Consider the following 17923-nt stretch of genomic DNA (forward strand, 5'->3'; position numbering starts at 1 on the left):
GTAAATTTTTATTTCGCATTTTCCAGCAATCGTTAACTGCTAGAATACTACCCTCTGACTGGAAGATAGCTAAAGTAATACCTATATTTAAAACTGGAAACAAAACGTCAATTGAAGATTTACCGTCCTGTATCTCTTACGTGCATTTGCTGCAAAATGCTAGAACATATAATGGAGTGTTTTAGCTGAGCGCTTGCTGTCCGCTCCGCTCAGACCGGCATATGCTAGCAAATGCCACACAACCGCTTAGCGGGGACGCTATTGCGCTTGCGCACAACGCTCATACCGGCAGCGATACGAAGACCGCATCCCTCGCTCCGCTACAAAGCCGACTGAGCGGAGCGTGACAGCGTGTCGACTTGGCCTCTTCATCGTTTTGCAGCCGAGTTGATGGTCCATTCATGGTCCATTCATATCACATCCATACGTGCCGTCGCCTCAACGTCGTTAGAGTACATACGCCGTAACCTCAGAGATTCCCGTGCTAATAATCGCAAGCTAGCTTACCTTACTATTTGTTCGCCCACAGCTTGAGTTTGCATCCTCCATTTGGTCTCCCTATCATAACATGGTCACCGCATTAGAATCCATCCAAAATAGGGCAGCACTATTCATTTTAAGAAACTATAACTACCATTCAAGCGTCACTCATATTCAAACTGATCTTTCTCTCCAATCTTTAGGCACACGCCGTGACATCGCTCTACTAACATTTTTCCAAAATATGTACACTCCAATAAATTATGTTCATTTAACCTCGATGTCCCATATTGCAAGTCCAAAAGATTATACAATCATTTGAGTTTTACACGCATCTATGGTGACAGTTTAGCTTTTAATTCACCAGCACTTCCACGAGCCACCACATTATGGAATAACCTACAAGAGAACATCGCATCTCTGTGTAATCCTGATGCATTTCATCACCAACTCACAAATTTGACTGAAGCCGTCGTTTAGCATGTATCGGTTCATATTTTGAAATTTGAAGTGTCTTTTTTTTTCAGATTTCCTGTTAAGCATTTCGTTTTCCTTTTTTGTTACATTTTGTTTGCCTTACATCGTGCTCTGACATGCTTTGATGAATTGTGCACTTATCCATGCGCCATGCTATTTTTATTATACCTGTGTACCATCATCATCATCAGTCTATTTATGTCCACTGCAAGACGAAGGCCTCTCCCTGCGATCTCCAATTACCCCTGTCTTGCGCTAGCCGATTCCAACGTGCGCCTGCAAATTTCCTAACTTCATCACCCCACCAAGTTTTCTGCCGTCCTCAACTGCGCTTCCCTTCTCTTGGTGCCCATTCAGTAACTCTAATGGTCCACCGGTTATCCATCCTACGCATTGCATGGCCTGCCCAGCTCTATTTCTTCCGCTTATTGTCAACTAGGATATCGGCTATCCCCGTTTGTTCTCTGATCCACACCGCTCTCTTCCTGTCTCTTAACGTTAGGCCTAGCATTTTTCGTTCCATCGCTCTTTGTGCGGTCCTTAACTTGTTCTCGAGCTTCTTTCTTAACCTGCAAGTTCCTGTTTACCATATTTCTTCTTATTTCCGAATTGCTGGGTCTCCTCATCTGTACTGCGATTATGTGCTCAAATTTTATTTACGATGGGTTGTATTTTTTTTTAATCTGGTTGTCAATGCACTGTTGGGATTTTGACGCTCCCATTCCACAATGCCCTACAGGCCTGTAACGTACTTCAAATAAAAAAATAAACCGATGCCTGTAAAAGAGGCGCCAATATTTCATTTCGTATTAAGAATTCAGTCCAAATAATACGGTGTCATTTTGCTTCTAATTAACTCGAGGCGTGCGAGTGTATGCCGCAGTACAGCAGCTACAGCTGCATTGCACGACGGAGCGAAAAAAGAAAGCTACAAAAGCAAAAGAAAAAAAAAAGCAGAAAAGCAGCAAACGGAATGTCATTTATTGGTGAACGATAAACGATCGCATGCACGATAAACGGCGCCACTATTCTTGTTGTATTGTACAAAGTTTATCGAAGCCGCTGTATAACAGCGGTGATAAAGTGCTTGTGCACGCATTTGGTCATTCAGTGCACAGGAAATCGACCACAGTGACCCTCCTCCGTCCAAGCTCGATCACCGGCGCGAGGCCTGGAGTTTGGACATATATTACCCCGTCTAGACACACGGTGGGTACTTTCGATCGTTATCGAGCTCGATCGGAATCAAAATTCTCGATCGCAATTGGCTTCCTTGTGCGGTTTGTGCAAAGGGGTTAATTGAGAAATTCTATTCCTATCAGGCTCGATTGTGACCTCTGAGAGTGCCCAGTGTGAGTGGGGTATTAAGAGTGGCGCTGGCGTTGTCGACGGGCGCGTTCATTTCTTGAGGGTGAACGTGACGCCGTCGCCCACGGTGACAAAGCTGATCTCGACGCGCTCGTCGGTCGCTAGCTTGCGGTTCAGCCGCCGGATGGCCTCGGTCTCGGGGTCGTTGACGGTTGGGTCGAACACTCTCGTGTGCCACAGGACCTGCGCAATCGCGCCGCCGCGAGTACATACGCAGTTACGCAAGTGATTTCTTCTACGTCATTGCTGCTGTTGATGATGATGATGATGCCCTTAAAGTATTTGGCACATACCCACTCACGGAGATTGGCCAAAAGTTGGGCAGATTTTACATATGTGCTAGGCGAATAAATTTAGAAATCCACAATTTTGATGAATAAATTGAAGCGAGTAAAATCCAAGACGATTCAGTAAACAGTGATTCTAATAGAGCATAGAAAAAAAAAGAAAATATGTGTATACATTTATAATTGAGGCGATCAGAGAAGAATAAAATTATTAATACGATTAACAATGAAATAGGTTAGATTCAACTTGGAATTTCACTATGACGATGCATACGTTAGTATGCATAGGTATGCATCTATGGCGATGCATACGATGCATACTTGGCCATCGCGGCTCGCGCACACAAGGGCGGGAAGCGGGAAGAAAGCGCGCAGGCTGCCAGTCGCGCACATCGCTCCGGAGGGAGGGTAGGAAAGTGGAGGGGCCGCGCTTTACTGCGGCCGCGCGTTCCCGCCGGGCCGGAAGGGTAGGGGGGTGGGGGGTTAAGGGGGGCGTGTTTTGCGCCGCGAGCGCCCGCCCGCGCGACGGTATCTTGAAAGCCATCTGCGGCGGGGGCACAGAACGCCCTCCCTGCGTTTTCGCGGCTAAGATCGCGTTGATGCGAGCGCCAGCACGAAGCTCAATTCGCTCGCTGCTGCTGCATGCTGCTCTGACTCACTCCAGCGGCGTTTTGACACCGAGTTTCCGGGGTCATCGAGTGAGATGCATTCATGTTTGCTTGTGCGCGCATGATACCATGCTTGTAGATTTAGTTCGTGTGCCTATGTTTACCAGTTTATACGGCCGATAAAACTACTATTGTTACTTTGTATAGTTGTCCACTAATTTGCTATCGCAATCGATAGCAAAAAAAGTCGCGATACTGCGACTTTTTTTTACAATACAGTTGTCGTTGCTTTTTTATTATTGTTCCTCAAATGCCCACTTAAGGCGTATTACATGAGGGGTGGGTCTTTGATAACAAGAAACGTTCTTCAATGCACTTTTTGAAGGTGGCGGCTTGGCAGTGCAACACGATGTCAGAAGCGAGGGCATTCCAATCCTTCGCAATGTGTATGAAGAAGGACCGGAGAACTACGTAGTGTAATTAAACCAACACACTCGGAATACGTCACGCAATCCATCCGTGCCACCTAGACTCAGGTTACGTGAAAGCACCTATTGGAGTCACGTGTTGAATCGGGCCGGTTGGTACATCTCAAAAATTGACCAAGACGAGAGTAGAGAAGCATTCGCTCATGACTAGACTAGAGTTCGCCGATTCAACGAGTGAGGGTTCGTCTTCTCTCGCCTTCTTTTTGTACACAGCACCGTTAATTACCTTCAAGTTTAAAGTGACTGGCAACTCACATTGTCGACAGCGATGATGCCTTTGCGTCTGACAAGCTGCAGACTCCTTTCGTAGTAATCGTCCACGGACTTCTTGTCAGCATCGATGAAAATGAAGTCGAAGAAGTTCGATTTGCCTTGAGCGATCAGATCATCTGCGATATGAAAGCCGACACGAGAGGATTACAAGCTGTGTCTTCAAAAATTGGCTACGGCTTAGCTCAGCTAAGCCTGGATACGGAAAGCGAAAGCTTGGTTTAGCCTGCTTAAGTCTTGGTTTCATTTGGCTAACCTTTGATTTAGCTGTAATTATTACACTTAGGTATACACACATCGTTAAGCCAGGTATAAATTATAAGCCGACAAGTCTAAGCGTTTTGCGAGCCAAACGGCTCGCTCTTCCTCAGTCTCCAACGCTAGCTTCGCGCGCTTGACAATTCGGACCCTCTCCAGTGAAGCAGCTCGCCGAGCGATATCCGCGGAGTGGTCAGACGCCGCTTGCCGACGACGGCTCAAAGCCTCCCGCTCCCGCACAACGCTCAGAGAAGACGGCCCGACCTCGCTCTCATCCATGGCGAGTAGTAGTAGTACAGGTTGAGGTAAAGAAGAGATGCATGCTTCTGCAATCCTTATAGGGAGCACGGCTCAGCATCTGAGGGGCGGGAAATGAGGGGACAGAAAGTAGGAAGAGTGGTAGAAGGGGCGGATCGCTCTCATCCATAGGGAGCGCGGCGTTCCAGGCGCGCGGCGAGTCACGTGGTCAGGCAGCGACCCAGATGCGGAAAGCGCATGCGCCAAGCCGGCGGCGGCAGAGCTCGGCGCGGCGAGTCACGTGATGCGCTGCCAAGGCTACGGCGCAGCTGCGGTCAAATGAAGGTCAAATTGCTGGCGACGGCGAATCTCGGCTCGACTAGGTTAGTAAAAGGCAACTGCACTCACCTGCTACAACGTGTGTTAAAACAGCTGACCCCTGACTAACTACGTCACTACTTCGCGTGCGTGCGTGCGTCGAGCGCTAGAACGCATTGTCCTTGGAGTTGGTTTCACCAACGACTGTCGCTCGTGCTTTGTTACCTGCCTCCTCTGTAATATTTTCAACATTGCATTACTAATTTATTAGGTGCACGTCCGGACGCATGAGTCCGCGCCACGAGACCTGTGTGTGTTCCCTGTGTGCCACCGAAAGGTTTTTTGCCGTTAACTGCAGCTGAATTGACAAGCAGTTGCCATTGGTGAATACATTAAGTGAACTATTTACAAATTCAACAATAACCACAGGATCATTTATTCTCCTTTTGGAAGTGTAGCACCGGGAGCCTGATACAATTGATTAACGAGTTTTCCATGCCGAAGGAAATTTTTCCACGCCGAAAGAAAAAGCGAGAACATGCAAACTATACTATGCGAACTGTGTGGCAGGCTCTAGGATTAATTGCGTGCTTGCTCGCGTCTACGGCCGAATTCAATTTTACTTTATCTGTTCTATCATCTTGTATATCTCGTTACTCCGCTATTCCAGGATACGGTATAGCAAATCGGTCTCGAACCTAGCTAACCTCCCTGCCTATCTCACTCATTTCTTTCTCTTTCCCTCTCCTGCTAATCGGACTTAATAACTGCAGTAATTGTTGGCACACAGGCTTACTATCAGACGCCTTTGCATCTGACTCTGGAAAAAACAGTTCATCACGACACGTGAATCGACGTGCATGCATTCCAGTACTGTAATAAAAAAGGTTGCTGTAGCATTTCATAAACAAATAACTGAAATTTCAATGCTCCGTTTTGCACAGCCAACAAAAGGCCCAGAGCGAGATGGCTTCAAATCACAGCGATTTTCTTGCAGACGCTGCAGAAGCGTATAAATACATACGTATTTCATTTTATTTTTTGGAACTCCAAGAACTGGAGGATGGAGTCACTATATTGAACGTGCCGCTGAGGTGCTTCAGTTATAGTCGATTTTGCGAGATGTTCTTGGTCAACTTCAAATTATGAAATTAAGCTTTAAGTGCCAGCGAAGTTCGGAAAAAAATATATTTGTTTTTGAAGAATAGTCAGAAGGGGAGTCACGTCACTGCATTTTTCATTTTCTATCTGCCAAACATCGTTTTCATTTAATTCATAAATCTATCCTATAGAGCACATATTTTTAGGCAAATCGATCATGTTTTTTTGTTTCTTTATTTTTAGCAATTGTTAAGAAATCTCGGTTTCACACCTGCACTTATAACCTAGATTTATCTTGCTATAACAAAGCAACTTTTCGCAGTCACATAGAAGAGGCACCGATGTAAGCAATGAACCAAACCTAATTCTATCTGAAAAATCCTGAGAGCGTAATGATGAAATAAAAAAAAAACGTCTCGTAGATATGCTTTGCTATAAAATGAAGCCATATCTAAAGTTGTGCGATTTTCTTTTTCATGGTTTATTGCACAGCCAACGATGTGAGAAATAAATGTACACGGTATCATTAAACAATATTTATTATAAGAATAGTTATTCTTGTTGGCGTATCAAACAACTGCGAAGCAAGGGGTTCCGAGAAAATCTGCTAAGAAGATTTTTAACACCTGCAGCACTCCCCAAGAACAATCAGGAGAGCTAAAATTCTACGAATTCGCAACTTGTCTCCCCCTGAATCTCATTTTAGTCCAATTTTGCCAATATTTCTTTTTCTAGCTTATTCTGAAGCATCAGTACTGTAGTGGGAGGCATTCACATTGAGCAGCCGTTGAATGGTTAGACAAGTTGTTATTGTGTAAATACTGGGTTATCTTCCAGCTGATTTCAGCGCAACAGGTGTCTTTCTCTTGACACTGCTGAATTGACCGACAGCGTCATATACATCAAACTAGAGAGTCAGAAGATTCACGTATTTTGGTTGCCCTTTGTCCGTTTGAACTATTGAAGCGCTCATTCAGGGCTAAACAACGTTTGACATCATGCGAAAATCTATTATTAACTCTTCCAGTGCAGAGCTTGATTCCAGTGTGCTGCAGCCACCGCCCACATTGATTACCAAATTTCAACGCATTTATTCAAGTAACTTTGTCACCGAGTCCTTCGGACACTGATTTTCATGCATTGATTCTCGACAAACTTTCATTTCCCTCGTCTTTCACTTCAATATTGCACTTCAGCTACTAGTATGAATGAGAAAACCAATGTGTAAACACAAGAAAGACAATTCGCCATACATTTACCCCAAGAAAGACTGTAGAGAGGACACAACATGTTTGAAACGTAGTCCGTCCTCCAAGTGAGAGCTTTTCTGTATCACAGACGGAAACATGCCGGAAATGCTTTTGAGCCCTTATTGATTGTTTGAACCCAATATCAACGTTAAGTAAATAAGAAAATACTAGAGGATTCGAGTACTTTTATGTTACACGTGAAATTAGTATCTTCAATTTCGGATTCACATGCATTCGGTTGGGTTACAATTTTCACTAGATCTTTTCAGAGACCGCGGAGGAACGCAATTGTTGAGGAAAAATTTTCTACAATTAATCGTGCATCTAATTGGACAAAAACGGAACATCTATGTGTTTAAAAAATGCGTTTTCAAATTGCCGTTATATTTTAACAGTAAACCTGGGGCGCTTCTATTTTTCAGGGTCGCTCTGCACAAGATTTACAATAAATTGAGCCGAGAAAGAAAGAGCACACAGGCGCTAACTTCCTACAAATATCTTTAGTCATAATCTGGGCTTTCCACACATAATAAAGAGCGATCGGAAAAACGATAAAACCACGATCTGTCCTGGCCTATCGATTTCGGCTGCCTTTCTTTGAAAACGTCTGCAGTGGAAAAACAAAGCGCAATGTACCAGCTAAATCATCACTGTATTTTTTGCGTTTTTCTATCTGCCAAGCATGAATCGGGGACATTCAGATGTGATGCTACGGAAAACGTGTGTGCAAGCCTTTTCTGTTGTGTTTCGCCAGTTGTCTCAGCGTTGGCATTGGCATTGCGTTTCACACTCCATACTGTATTGCTGCTTCAAAATTTGAGACTCAATGCAAGCGTGAAACAATAAAGCTAGAGCACTGGCACCCCAAGTAAACACCACACGCGGAAACAAAACAAAAATTTGAAAGGAGAGGGGGGGGGGGGGGGGCATCGGAAAGCGAATATCCCAACTTGCCTAGAGACTTCTTTGCGTCACCAATGACGATGTCAATCTTGCCGTCGACGCCAGCCTATGTATAAATAGAAAAGTTTCGATAAGATTGTTTGCCATTGTACGAACTACGCGCGTGCAGTTCAGGAACTGCGCATTTAGAAACTGGACACACAGAGATCGCCATTATCAGGTCATTACTATGAAATCTAAGAGAAATAAATACAACGCAGTCACAGTGAAAACAGATGGCGTTTGTTCCGATAACACAGGATGCGATGCATGCGCTACAGACATGGAGGCAGGAAACCCAGGAGAGGCCCCGGCCACCAAGGTCGTATTGGAGATAGTGTGGCGGAAGTCACGTGTTGTTTTTCGCAAAGGCGCACTGGGACGGGTACCCCAAATGTCAACGTTGCCATAGCAACCGTGCTCCTGAAGCTTTCGCTGTTGCTATCGGCCTCTGAAAGGTGAGATAAGATTTTGTAGCGATAGCTACATTACGCCAGGTTTTCGCCTCTTCGCCGTTGCCGCACTTTGAGCCGTGGCCGCACTGTGACGTCACACCACGGCCCTCGATTCTCCAGCAACTCGGCTCGTCGCGGTCGCCGCGCGGCCACCGCTCCTACCGTTGGGCGCTCGCCGCGCCCTCTGTGTGACGTCACACCAAGGGCCTCGATTCTCCGGCGACTCGGCTCGTTAGGCTCGTCGCGGTCGCCGCGGGGCCACCGCTCCTAAGGCGCGCGTCCACCGTTGCCTGGCAACCGCCAAAGCTGGCGCGCTAGTCCGCACCCTCTGTGTGACATCACACCACGGGCCTCGATTCTCCGTCAACTCGCCTCGTCGCGGTCGCCGCGCGGCCACCGCTCCTGCCATGGAGGAAGGAAAAAACTGAGAGGCCCTACACCCTCCGCACGCTAGGAAAAAAGTGTGGAGGAAGTCACGTGGTATTTTTTCGCTATAGCGGACATATCCTTCGGCCACAGTGGCGGCTTTGTTATGGTTCTGTGCATTCGCGCGTGTTGCTCCGTAGGTTTCGTACCATGGCAAAGGCGTCGTGCGTGCAAGGATTGCGTTAGCCTCCGTGTTTTATTCCGCTGTTATCTAGACCGTGCTCTCCCAGCTGTTGTTGGGGCCAGGAGGGACTGGAAGAAATAAAAAGCGTGAAACGAGCGCGCAAGCAACGCCGTACGCCACGGACGAAGGACGACCTGTTAATATATTTGACGTCTTCGGTGGATTCATGCTAACGTGGCATCACAGACTGGAACCGCTGTGCTTCCAGAATATGTACGATAAAAGCCTTGCACTTCAGTGACAGCTGCGCAGTATTCCTGCTTTTGACAGCGGACGACATCGTCCGCTGTTTGTGGCGCGGAAAAAAGCCATGTGGAGGTTGGGAAAGAAGGGACGAAACCCACTCACTGCAGTAATCTTATTCGTGTGCTCGAGGGGCGCAGGGGAGTCAAGGTTGGCGGATGCGGTGAAAGAGTGAACACGACTCGACATAAGAACGTACGACGGTGAGCACATCAAACGGCTGATGGTCGCACGTAGGCCCAGTCAACCCACTAGCCGCACGCATATGCGCATATGCGCTTACTGTTCGGCACCGCAGAACTTTGTTTCCGTGAAGCTTCTCTTACCGTGAGAACAATATACCTCAGGCCGCAGTGGGTGTATTTAAACGCGTAATGACGTTCTCTTCTGCCCGACAGTTCGTCGGCGCGCTATGACTAGTCACATCTGCGCGGTGCGTGGCCGCCCGAAACGTATTCAATAAAGCAAAACGATTCCTATAAAGCCACGACCAGCATACCTGTTCGTTCTCATGAATTGCAGATGGACTTGCCATAGGTCGTATCGCGATGGAATACATCGCTATTGGATCCCTTGGTCGGATCACTACGGCACGCGAACGTGCGCGCAGCCCGGCGTGGCTGCGTGCCGAAGGCGAGGAATGTAGGCGAGAGAGGAGAATATGCATGCCAGACATGATGGCGGAGTAACGCCGACTTCCGGCGTCACTTAGCTTCACAAAAAGCGACGTCAGGGCCCCTCCTCAGTTTTTCCTTCCTCCATGGCTCCTGCCGTTGGTAGCCGTTGGTAAAGATCAAGGGGCCTTAGCCGTTGGGCGCTCGCGGCGCCCTCTGTATGACGTCACACCCCGCAGCTGTTCGAGTCGCCGCAGTCATAGTTGAGGCCGCAGTATGGATGGTGAGAAGTCGGCCAGCCTGAAGGAGGCCAGGGATCGCCGTAGAAATGAAGAGGGGACAGCGCGCTGAAGAGACTCAAGAGGAGCGTGCCGAACGGTTGGCCAAACGCCGTGAAAGCGATGCCGATAGACGCCTAAGCGCAGCCGGAGGTCTGTAGCGCTACTCCACTAGGTTTAACCACAGCTAAACCACAGCCAATTTTTTCCGACGGTGTCTTTCTCGCAGCACCTTTTGTTCGCGAGAAAAGCTGACTTTAGAGTGTGGTGTGTGAGCTTGAAAATTGCATTTTGGGTCGGTGAGTGTGAGTGTCAGAAAGTAACAGATAGACTCAAGCAATCACGGCGCGGGTCTTCGTTGTCTTCTTCAACGTGCCACGGAAAAACACAGGAGCGCATCTGCTTCACTAAAACTGCTACTGAAGTTTCGTAGGCTTTGTTTTGAAGCACGTCAGCAGCACACACTTCTTTCTGGGGTTTTACGTGCCAAAACCAGTTCTGATTATGAGGCACGCCGTAGTGGAGGGCTCCGGATTAGTTTTGACCACCTGGGGTGCTTTAACGTGGACTACAACGCAAGCACACAGGCGTTCTTGCTTTTCGCCTCCTTCGAAATGCGGCCGCCGGGGCCGGGATTCGATCCCGCGACGTCGTGCTCAGCAGCACGACGTCGCTGAGCCTAAGCTGACTGAGCCACCCCGGCGGGTAGAGCACACACTTCCGGCGACTCGTAACAATGCAAGTTCAAAGATCGCGCCCATCTGCTCCGGGGAGCTGCGGAACCCCTGATTGGAGGCGCAAAGGGAGATGGCACACCAACATGGCTGCACTTCGGGCTTCAAAAACATGACGTCAGGGCCTCTCCTGTTTTGTTTCTTTCCTCTATGGCTGCAGTGGAGCGCACTAAGTAATGAGAACGCCGCCGTAGAACAGTAGAATGAGCTGCGGAAATTTAGAGGAGTGGAGGCTTTCTCTTTTCTTTTTCATTGCAAATAATCTAGTCGTCGATGTTTTTATCGTTCATACTGTAGCCCCTATACACTTCACAGAGCATGGCATATGCTGAGATAAAATTTTGCGTACTACGAGCAGGAGTATTTTTATAGATCCATGGGGTGGGTAGCGGGGGCTAAGGAGTAGCAGATTTCAGTCCCAGCCGAAATACGTGTGAAAAAGAAAGTAAAGAAACAACGGCTGGCACTTGCAATTATTTCAGAGGCAATTTTATCGACGAGAAGTTTATGCTGCGCGGTGTGGCGCAGCTCAACCATTTCCCAGAAAAGTTGCAGTCCCGCAAACAAGGTATATTCTCGGCACACGCTTTTCTGCACCTTTCCGTCCATATGGTGCAGTAACTTTCGCCACAATTTCCTGTTGGTGCTGACAGTTCGAATTAATTGAGGCATGGCTTCAATAATTTGCGATTGCGGAGAACATTCGGCGTTCAAGCATAAATATATTAATGCCTCGCCACACGGAAGAGTCCTCGGTTAATGTGCATACATTGTTCATACAGTAAAAAATCCACATTACAATGCTTCGTGGAAAAGCACCAAACGTACAGTTACAGACGGAATGATGATTGTGTACGTTTATTAAAGGCAGATGTGCGAATTAAAAACAGAGAAAACAATCACACACATCGAATGGCGAAGTCTAGAAGAGGTTAGTACCTCTTTCCAAAATGGCCTCCCAACGTTGACGGTTTCCTCGTTGACCTCCAGTCCGGTGACCCGACCGTCCGGTGGAAGCGCCAGGGCAGCTGCTAATGCACTTACACCGGTGAATACACCTATATAAAAGAAGTTATAAATGAAACACTACAGCGGTGCAGTATACGGTGACGCATGAGCAAGGTGGTATCGCTTCAGATACAAATTTGTGTCAGAGTATCAGAGGTACGTCTCGTCATGTGCCGCTATCACTATTAATTGTTAGGTTCCTTGTACATACGGGTATGCTTTATAAAGCTTTATATATTGCTTTCTTAGTGCATGTTGGAAAACTGCATGCACGCACCGTGCGAAACTACAAGCGTGACTCTACGTGTCATCTCTTTTGCTCGCCTGAGTTATTTCTCGATATCGGCTACCGCAAATTCTCACCATGCGCCTTTTTACATTCACTTTCTTGCTCTCGATACACCGTGTCTTCTCGCCTATTCTCCATGCTTGGTCACTGATTCTTTCTTTCTTCTTCTTTCTGGGGTTTTTACGTATCAAAACCAGTTCTGATTATGAGGCACGCCGTAGTGGAGGGCTCCGGATTCATTTTGACCACTTGGGGTTCTTTAACGTGCACTACAACGCAAGCACAGGGGCGTTTTTGCATTTCGCCTCTATCTAATTCTGTAAGGGTGGCTTGTTGGGCAAGTTGGTACATGGTATACTTGGCAAGGGTATGCCAGCAAACGCAGAAGAAAATACGTCGTCGCATGGACAAATTAGACAACGAACGATGGCAATCATTCTGTAACTCGTTAGACCCCCGCAATGCGCTTTCTCGCGTATGGCGAACTCTCCAGGGCCTTCGCTGTTCTCCTCAGCAACGACACCCCTTTAAGGCACTGGCTCTCCACCGAGGCTGTCGAGAAGTGCACATTAGAGAAGAATTATGTGAGGAAATCGCAAGTGACAGAGTGCTACAAAAGGATCTTGAATTCTGCGAAGTTCCCCTCATGCAAGTTTCGGCAACGGACGAACCTTTCTCCATGGAAGAAATGGAGGCTGCTCTAGCCATTTGCAGGCGTTCCTCTTCGCCAGGACCCGACAACATAACGTATGTTGCTCTCCGCCACCTTGACTATGAAGCACGAGAGATCCTGCTGCATCATCTCAATGTCACATGGAGTGACGGTGTTATTCACTCTGAGTGGAGGCCGTAGCCGTCTTGTAACAATCTTAAAGCTAGGAAAGTCTGCCATTGAACTGAAATCCTATCGGCCTATTGCTCTCGCCAGCTGTGTTGGTAAGTTGATGGAAAAGATGATCCTCACGCGCCTCGAGTGGTTTCTTGAACATTACAATGTTTATCCAGACGCGATGACAGGTTTTCGACGTCGTCGTTCGTCGGTCGACAACGTCATTGATCTTGTGTCTTCGATTCAACAACATAAATCCTCCAAACGCCTCTCTGTAGCGCTATTTTTAGACGTGAGGGGCGCGTATGATAATGTCTCCTATGAAGCAATTCTTGACGCGCTCATGGCTGCTGAAATCGGAGGCCGCGCACTTTCCGGTGGATTCGGAGCCACCTGACCCAAAGGAGCTTCATTGTAGTCACTGAGGATGGTCAAACTAGCGACCACCGTGGGGTTCCACCCAGCCGTGAGGTTCCACAAGGCTGCGTTTTAAGCCTAGTTTTGTTCAACCTGGCTCTGGTTGGGCTGGCGGAATCCCTGCCACAGTCTGCCAGTCTGTCACTTTACGCAGATAACATCTGCATCTGGGCTTCCGGAGTAACTCGCCCGCAAGTACGCGCAAGGTTACAAAAGGCTGCAGCGATGACGTCTACTTATCTTCTGAGACAAGGCCTCGGCGTTTCAACAGAAAAATGCGCATTAGTCGCCTTCACGCTAAAATCGATGGCTGAATACCCTGTGTCTATTAATGGCCAGCCTATCTTTTACAAAAGAACCCATCGATTTCTAGGGATCACTGTCGACCGCGACCTCTCCTGGAGCCCCCATGTATCCTACCTAAGGAAGAGACTCCTCTCGATCAGTCACCTCTTCAAAGCCATCGCCGGAAAAGCATGGGGACCGTCGGCGCGTTCTATGCTGCAACTATACAAAGCGCTCTTATGGGTTTCTTGCGTTACAGCATTCCGGTATTGTCAAGCGCCCAGAGGGCAAATCTCAGAGTGCTTGAGAGCATGCAAGCTCAAGCACTTAGAACTTGTATTGGCCTGCCGCGATGCGCTTCAACAGCCGCAACAATTGCCATCGCCAGGGAACATCCCATCAGAACGTATGTCGCCACAGACACCCTTCTAAATCATCTTCGACACTTTTCCCGACTAGCAGTCTCAACGCCTTGCTTCTGTCTCGAAAAGTAGACCAGATGCAACTTTTTCGTGCTTTGTAACCTCCTATCGATCTTCTCTTCCATCACACTTCAGCAAGACCATCTTGTCCTTTGGGGTGTCTCCGGCAGCCACAAGTGCGGCTCTCATTCCAGCAGTTACAAAGAAGTCCGACTTGCCTACTTGTGCCCTGAATAAAGCTGCTGTACATCTGCTGCATGATTCCTACTCTGATCGAATTCACATTTATACAGATGGCTCTTCGACTCTGGCCAGCTCTACTGGTGCGGTAGTTATTCCGTCGGCATCATTCTGTAAGACGATGTTGTGACGTGGCTGATCTTGAAGATCAGCCACGTCACAGCATCGACAGGGTCTGAACTTGCCGCCCTCCGTAGCGCAGAGCTTCATGTGCACGAACAATCACCAAATCAATGCGCTATTCTGTGACTCAAACGCAGCCCTACAGTCACTCTTATCAGCTCTGCGCCGCAGCCCATATGAATAATTGGTAGCAGAGATACGATTACGCTACCATCAAGCGGTGGTCAGAGGCCACGACATTGTATTTCAGTGGCTACATGGGCACAGCAGCATCACTGGCAATGAATGTGCCGACAAAGCTGCCCGTGAGGCACATGACGAACGTGAAAGAATCTCTATACCATTGTCAAGAACGGATGCAACGCGGCACCTCACCAGTCTTGCCCATATGAAAGAAACTCTAAGAAAATGGAATACACCAGAGAAAATGAAACTCTAAGAAAATGGAATACACCAGAGTTAATCAACCGGCGCCTATATGCCATGGGCCCACAGATGCAATTACAACTTTTACCGGGTTTTAAACATCCAGAAGAAGCATTACTGTGCCACCTGCTAATAGGAGTTTATTTTACAAACTCCTATTCATTCCTAAATGGAATGGCGGACAGTGCCAGCTGCAGCACATGTGGTGCATGTTGAGGAAACCACCAGACATCTCTTATGTGACTGCCCCAGATACGAAGATGAGAGGATTGCCGGACTGTTCTGAGGCACTTAGACGACAGGCATTTTACGGAGGAGAAGATCTTGGGCCCGTGGCCTCGTGCGTCTGCGTTTTTTTTTTTTTGTTTTGTTTTTTTTTAGGTGCACTGGTCTGTATGACCGCCTTTGACGAAACTCAGCGATGAACGCTTGACTCTGTAAATGTGCAGGGTGTGAACTTCTCCTTTCAATCTCTTTCAATCCCTTTTCCCCCTTCCCCAGTGCAGGGTAGCCCACCGGGCTCAGCCTGGTTAACCTCCCTGCCTTTCCCTCATGACTTTTCTCTCTCTCGCTCTGACTCACGATTTTTTCTATTTATCGTGTCCGTTTGCTGGCACACCCTTACCAAGTACTGATTTTGTGATCGACGAACTGGGCTCTTTCTGCAACGAGACCTGTGACTATTCTGAGCTACTGCCCCTACATATGCAGTGCCTGTTCTTATTTTTATTTTTATTTTTTGCTACCATTGTTTCTTGCAGGGCCCGCGAAGCGGCCGATAGGCTAGGCATTTCGGTCCCAACGTGGGAGCGGCCCGCTTCGGGCTAGGAAACTAGCGCGACCCAATGGACCATAATAAAGTTTTTCCATCCATCCATCCATTGTCTCTTGCACGACACTGAAGCGGAGTGTCCATAATCCTGCGCGCTTAGTTCGCACAAGTCAGTGGGCCTGATCCAAGAGGAAACGCACTCTAAAGAGTGAGTGGGCCGATCCTTTTCCTCCGGGGCTCGTGATCCGCATGGCATGGTCGGCGCAGAAAGTTAATTGGCTGCCACCAGGACTAGACACTTGTCGTTGTCCCTGCGATTCAAGCCCGGTTCAACTGGGGATATTGGACGCCCGTGCGTTACCCTGGCGCTTGTATTTGTAAAGTATTTCTTCGCAGTTACGTGCTGTGTTGTACGTTATATCCAGCAAACGGAAAGTCGTGTCATGTGCGTTCGCTAACTGTATGTCGGTGAAAAAAAAAAGAAAGGGAAAAGTTAACTGACTTCACTTTAGCGACGATGACTAAGGAGCAGAAAGGAGCACTGTAGCGCCGAAGTGAATAACATGGTTTAAATAAATTATACAGCGACCATCAAAGATGATTGTCAAAGTAAGCGAATAGTTTCTGAATCCGCTAAATTATCTGTGAAATTTGTTGACGCGATAGATTTTCTCGTTCCGCTGCGGTCATGGCTGCCTCCGGTTGACGCCCAGCCATGCGTTGCTTTTCAAACTTCTGTTTCTTTTCGATCACAGTCGTCGCAGCGCCACGCTGGGACGCCGCTTCACCGGCGTGACGTCAGCGCCTTTCCGACCAACCAGCGAGGTCCGGGTGTACGGAGACTCGTGACCTACTATCTGTTCGCTAACTCCGTATTCGTGGGAGCCCTCTCCACGTCCCTACGGTGCTATATACCCTCTCCTAATTTTATCAGAGGAGGAATTTCAGCCACTGACCATGAAAACGGGGGAAAGGGTCAAAGAAACGTGTTTGTTGTAAAAAATAAAAATAGAATGGAGTGTTACGATAGGGGTGAGAGGAATAAAGGGGTGTAGGTACTTGACCTTTTTTTTTTTTTTTTTTTAGTCAAGTGGCTTTGCGGAGCCAAGGAACTGCTTTTTAATTTGAGTGCGTGTGCGCGCTGTCTTGCTTTCGCTATCGCCATCGAGCTTAACACGAAAGCTGCCAGCTTGCATTTATTCGTGCAACTTGTAAACGAGTCCTCGCAGGTACTGAAAGGTCTAACGCTGTTTCTCTTGCAGCGCAATAATCCCGTCCCAGTGTAACCTTGAAGTTTACTGCCTAGACAACGTGGACGAGTCATTAGCACCGTCGGGAAACAAATTAAAGAGAAATAAATGCCGTATATTCCTTTTTTATCGAACGCTAAAGGAACCGGCGCGGCAGCTGCCTGAATGTGTTGCCGTCGGGTGCTTCGGAGCGATTTATAGCTGCTTTAGCTCTTTAGTTTTAGTGTTTTAGTTGGCATACAACACAGAGAATTTGCCCAAGCCAGCAATGGTGGCAAAAGCAGACAGCTCATAGATGGCCCCACTGCCTACGCAATACGGCGGCATCCACGAAAAAAAAAAAAAAGGTTTACAATAAGTGGGGAGTAATGGGCAGTCTGCGCTACTTATTGAGTTTGCTAATATTAATGTCACAGTATGTGAATGTGGAGCAACTCACCAATTTCCAGGTAATTTCTGGCTCCAATGGCCTTGAGGAAGATGTTGAAGAATTGAAGCTCCGCTGTGTCGCTCATCATTCCAGGAAAGCGCTGCTTCTGGGTCTCCTTGATGTTGAACACATAAGAAAAGGATAGGCGGTAAGAATTATCCTCCGTGGTTGCTTAGTGGCTATGTTGTTAGGCTGCTAAGCACGAGGTCGCGGGATCGAATCCCGGCCACGGCGGTCGCATTTCGATGCGCAAACACACGTGTACTTAGATTTAGGTGCACGTTAATGAACCCCTGGTCCACATTATTCCGGAGTCCCCCACCACAATGTGCCTCATAATCAGGTCGTGGCTTTGGCATGCCAAAACCCTAGAATTTATTTAATTAATAGGCGGTAATAATTGAAAAAAAAAGA

At 47.6% G+C, this 17923-nt stretch overlaps 1 protein-coding gene across 1 annotated transcript in view; it reads right to left on the minus strand.

The window, feature by feature from the left end:
- Positions 1-1959: 1959 nt before the first annotated feature.
- Positions 1960-17923, minus strand: part of LOC119450437 (O-methyltransferase MdmC-like) — a 29321-nt gene continuing 13357 nt past the window's right edge. The window contains exons 2-6 of the mRNA XM_037713881.2: positions 17519-17624; positions 11958-12076; positions 8097-8151; positions 3964-4097; positions 1960-2508 (exon numbers count right to left, since the gene is read on the minus strand). Of these exons, the coding sequence (XP_037569809.2) occupies positions 2356-2508; positions 3964-4097; positions 8097-8151; positions 11958-12076; positions 17519-17624 (567 nt within the window). The 3' untranslated portion in view covers positions 1960-2355. The remainder of the gene's footprint in view (positions 2509-3963; positions 4098-8096; positions 8152-11957; positions 12077-17518; positions 17625-17923) is intronic.

Source organism: Dermacentor silvarum, chromosome 4, assembly GCF_013339745.2.
Source record: "Dermacentor silvarum isolate Dsil-2018 chromosome 4, BIME_Dsil_1.4, whole genome shotgun sequence".
In the NCBI taxonomy this organism is placed as follows: domain Eukaryota; kingdom Metazoa; phylum Arthropoda; class Arachnida; order Ixodida; family Ixodidae; genus Dermacentor; species Dermacentor silvarum.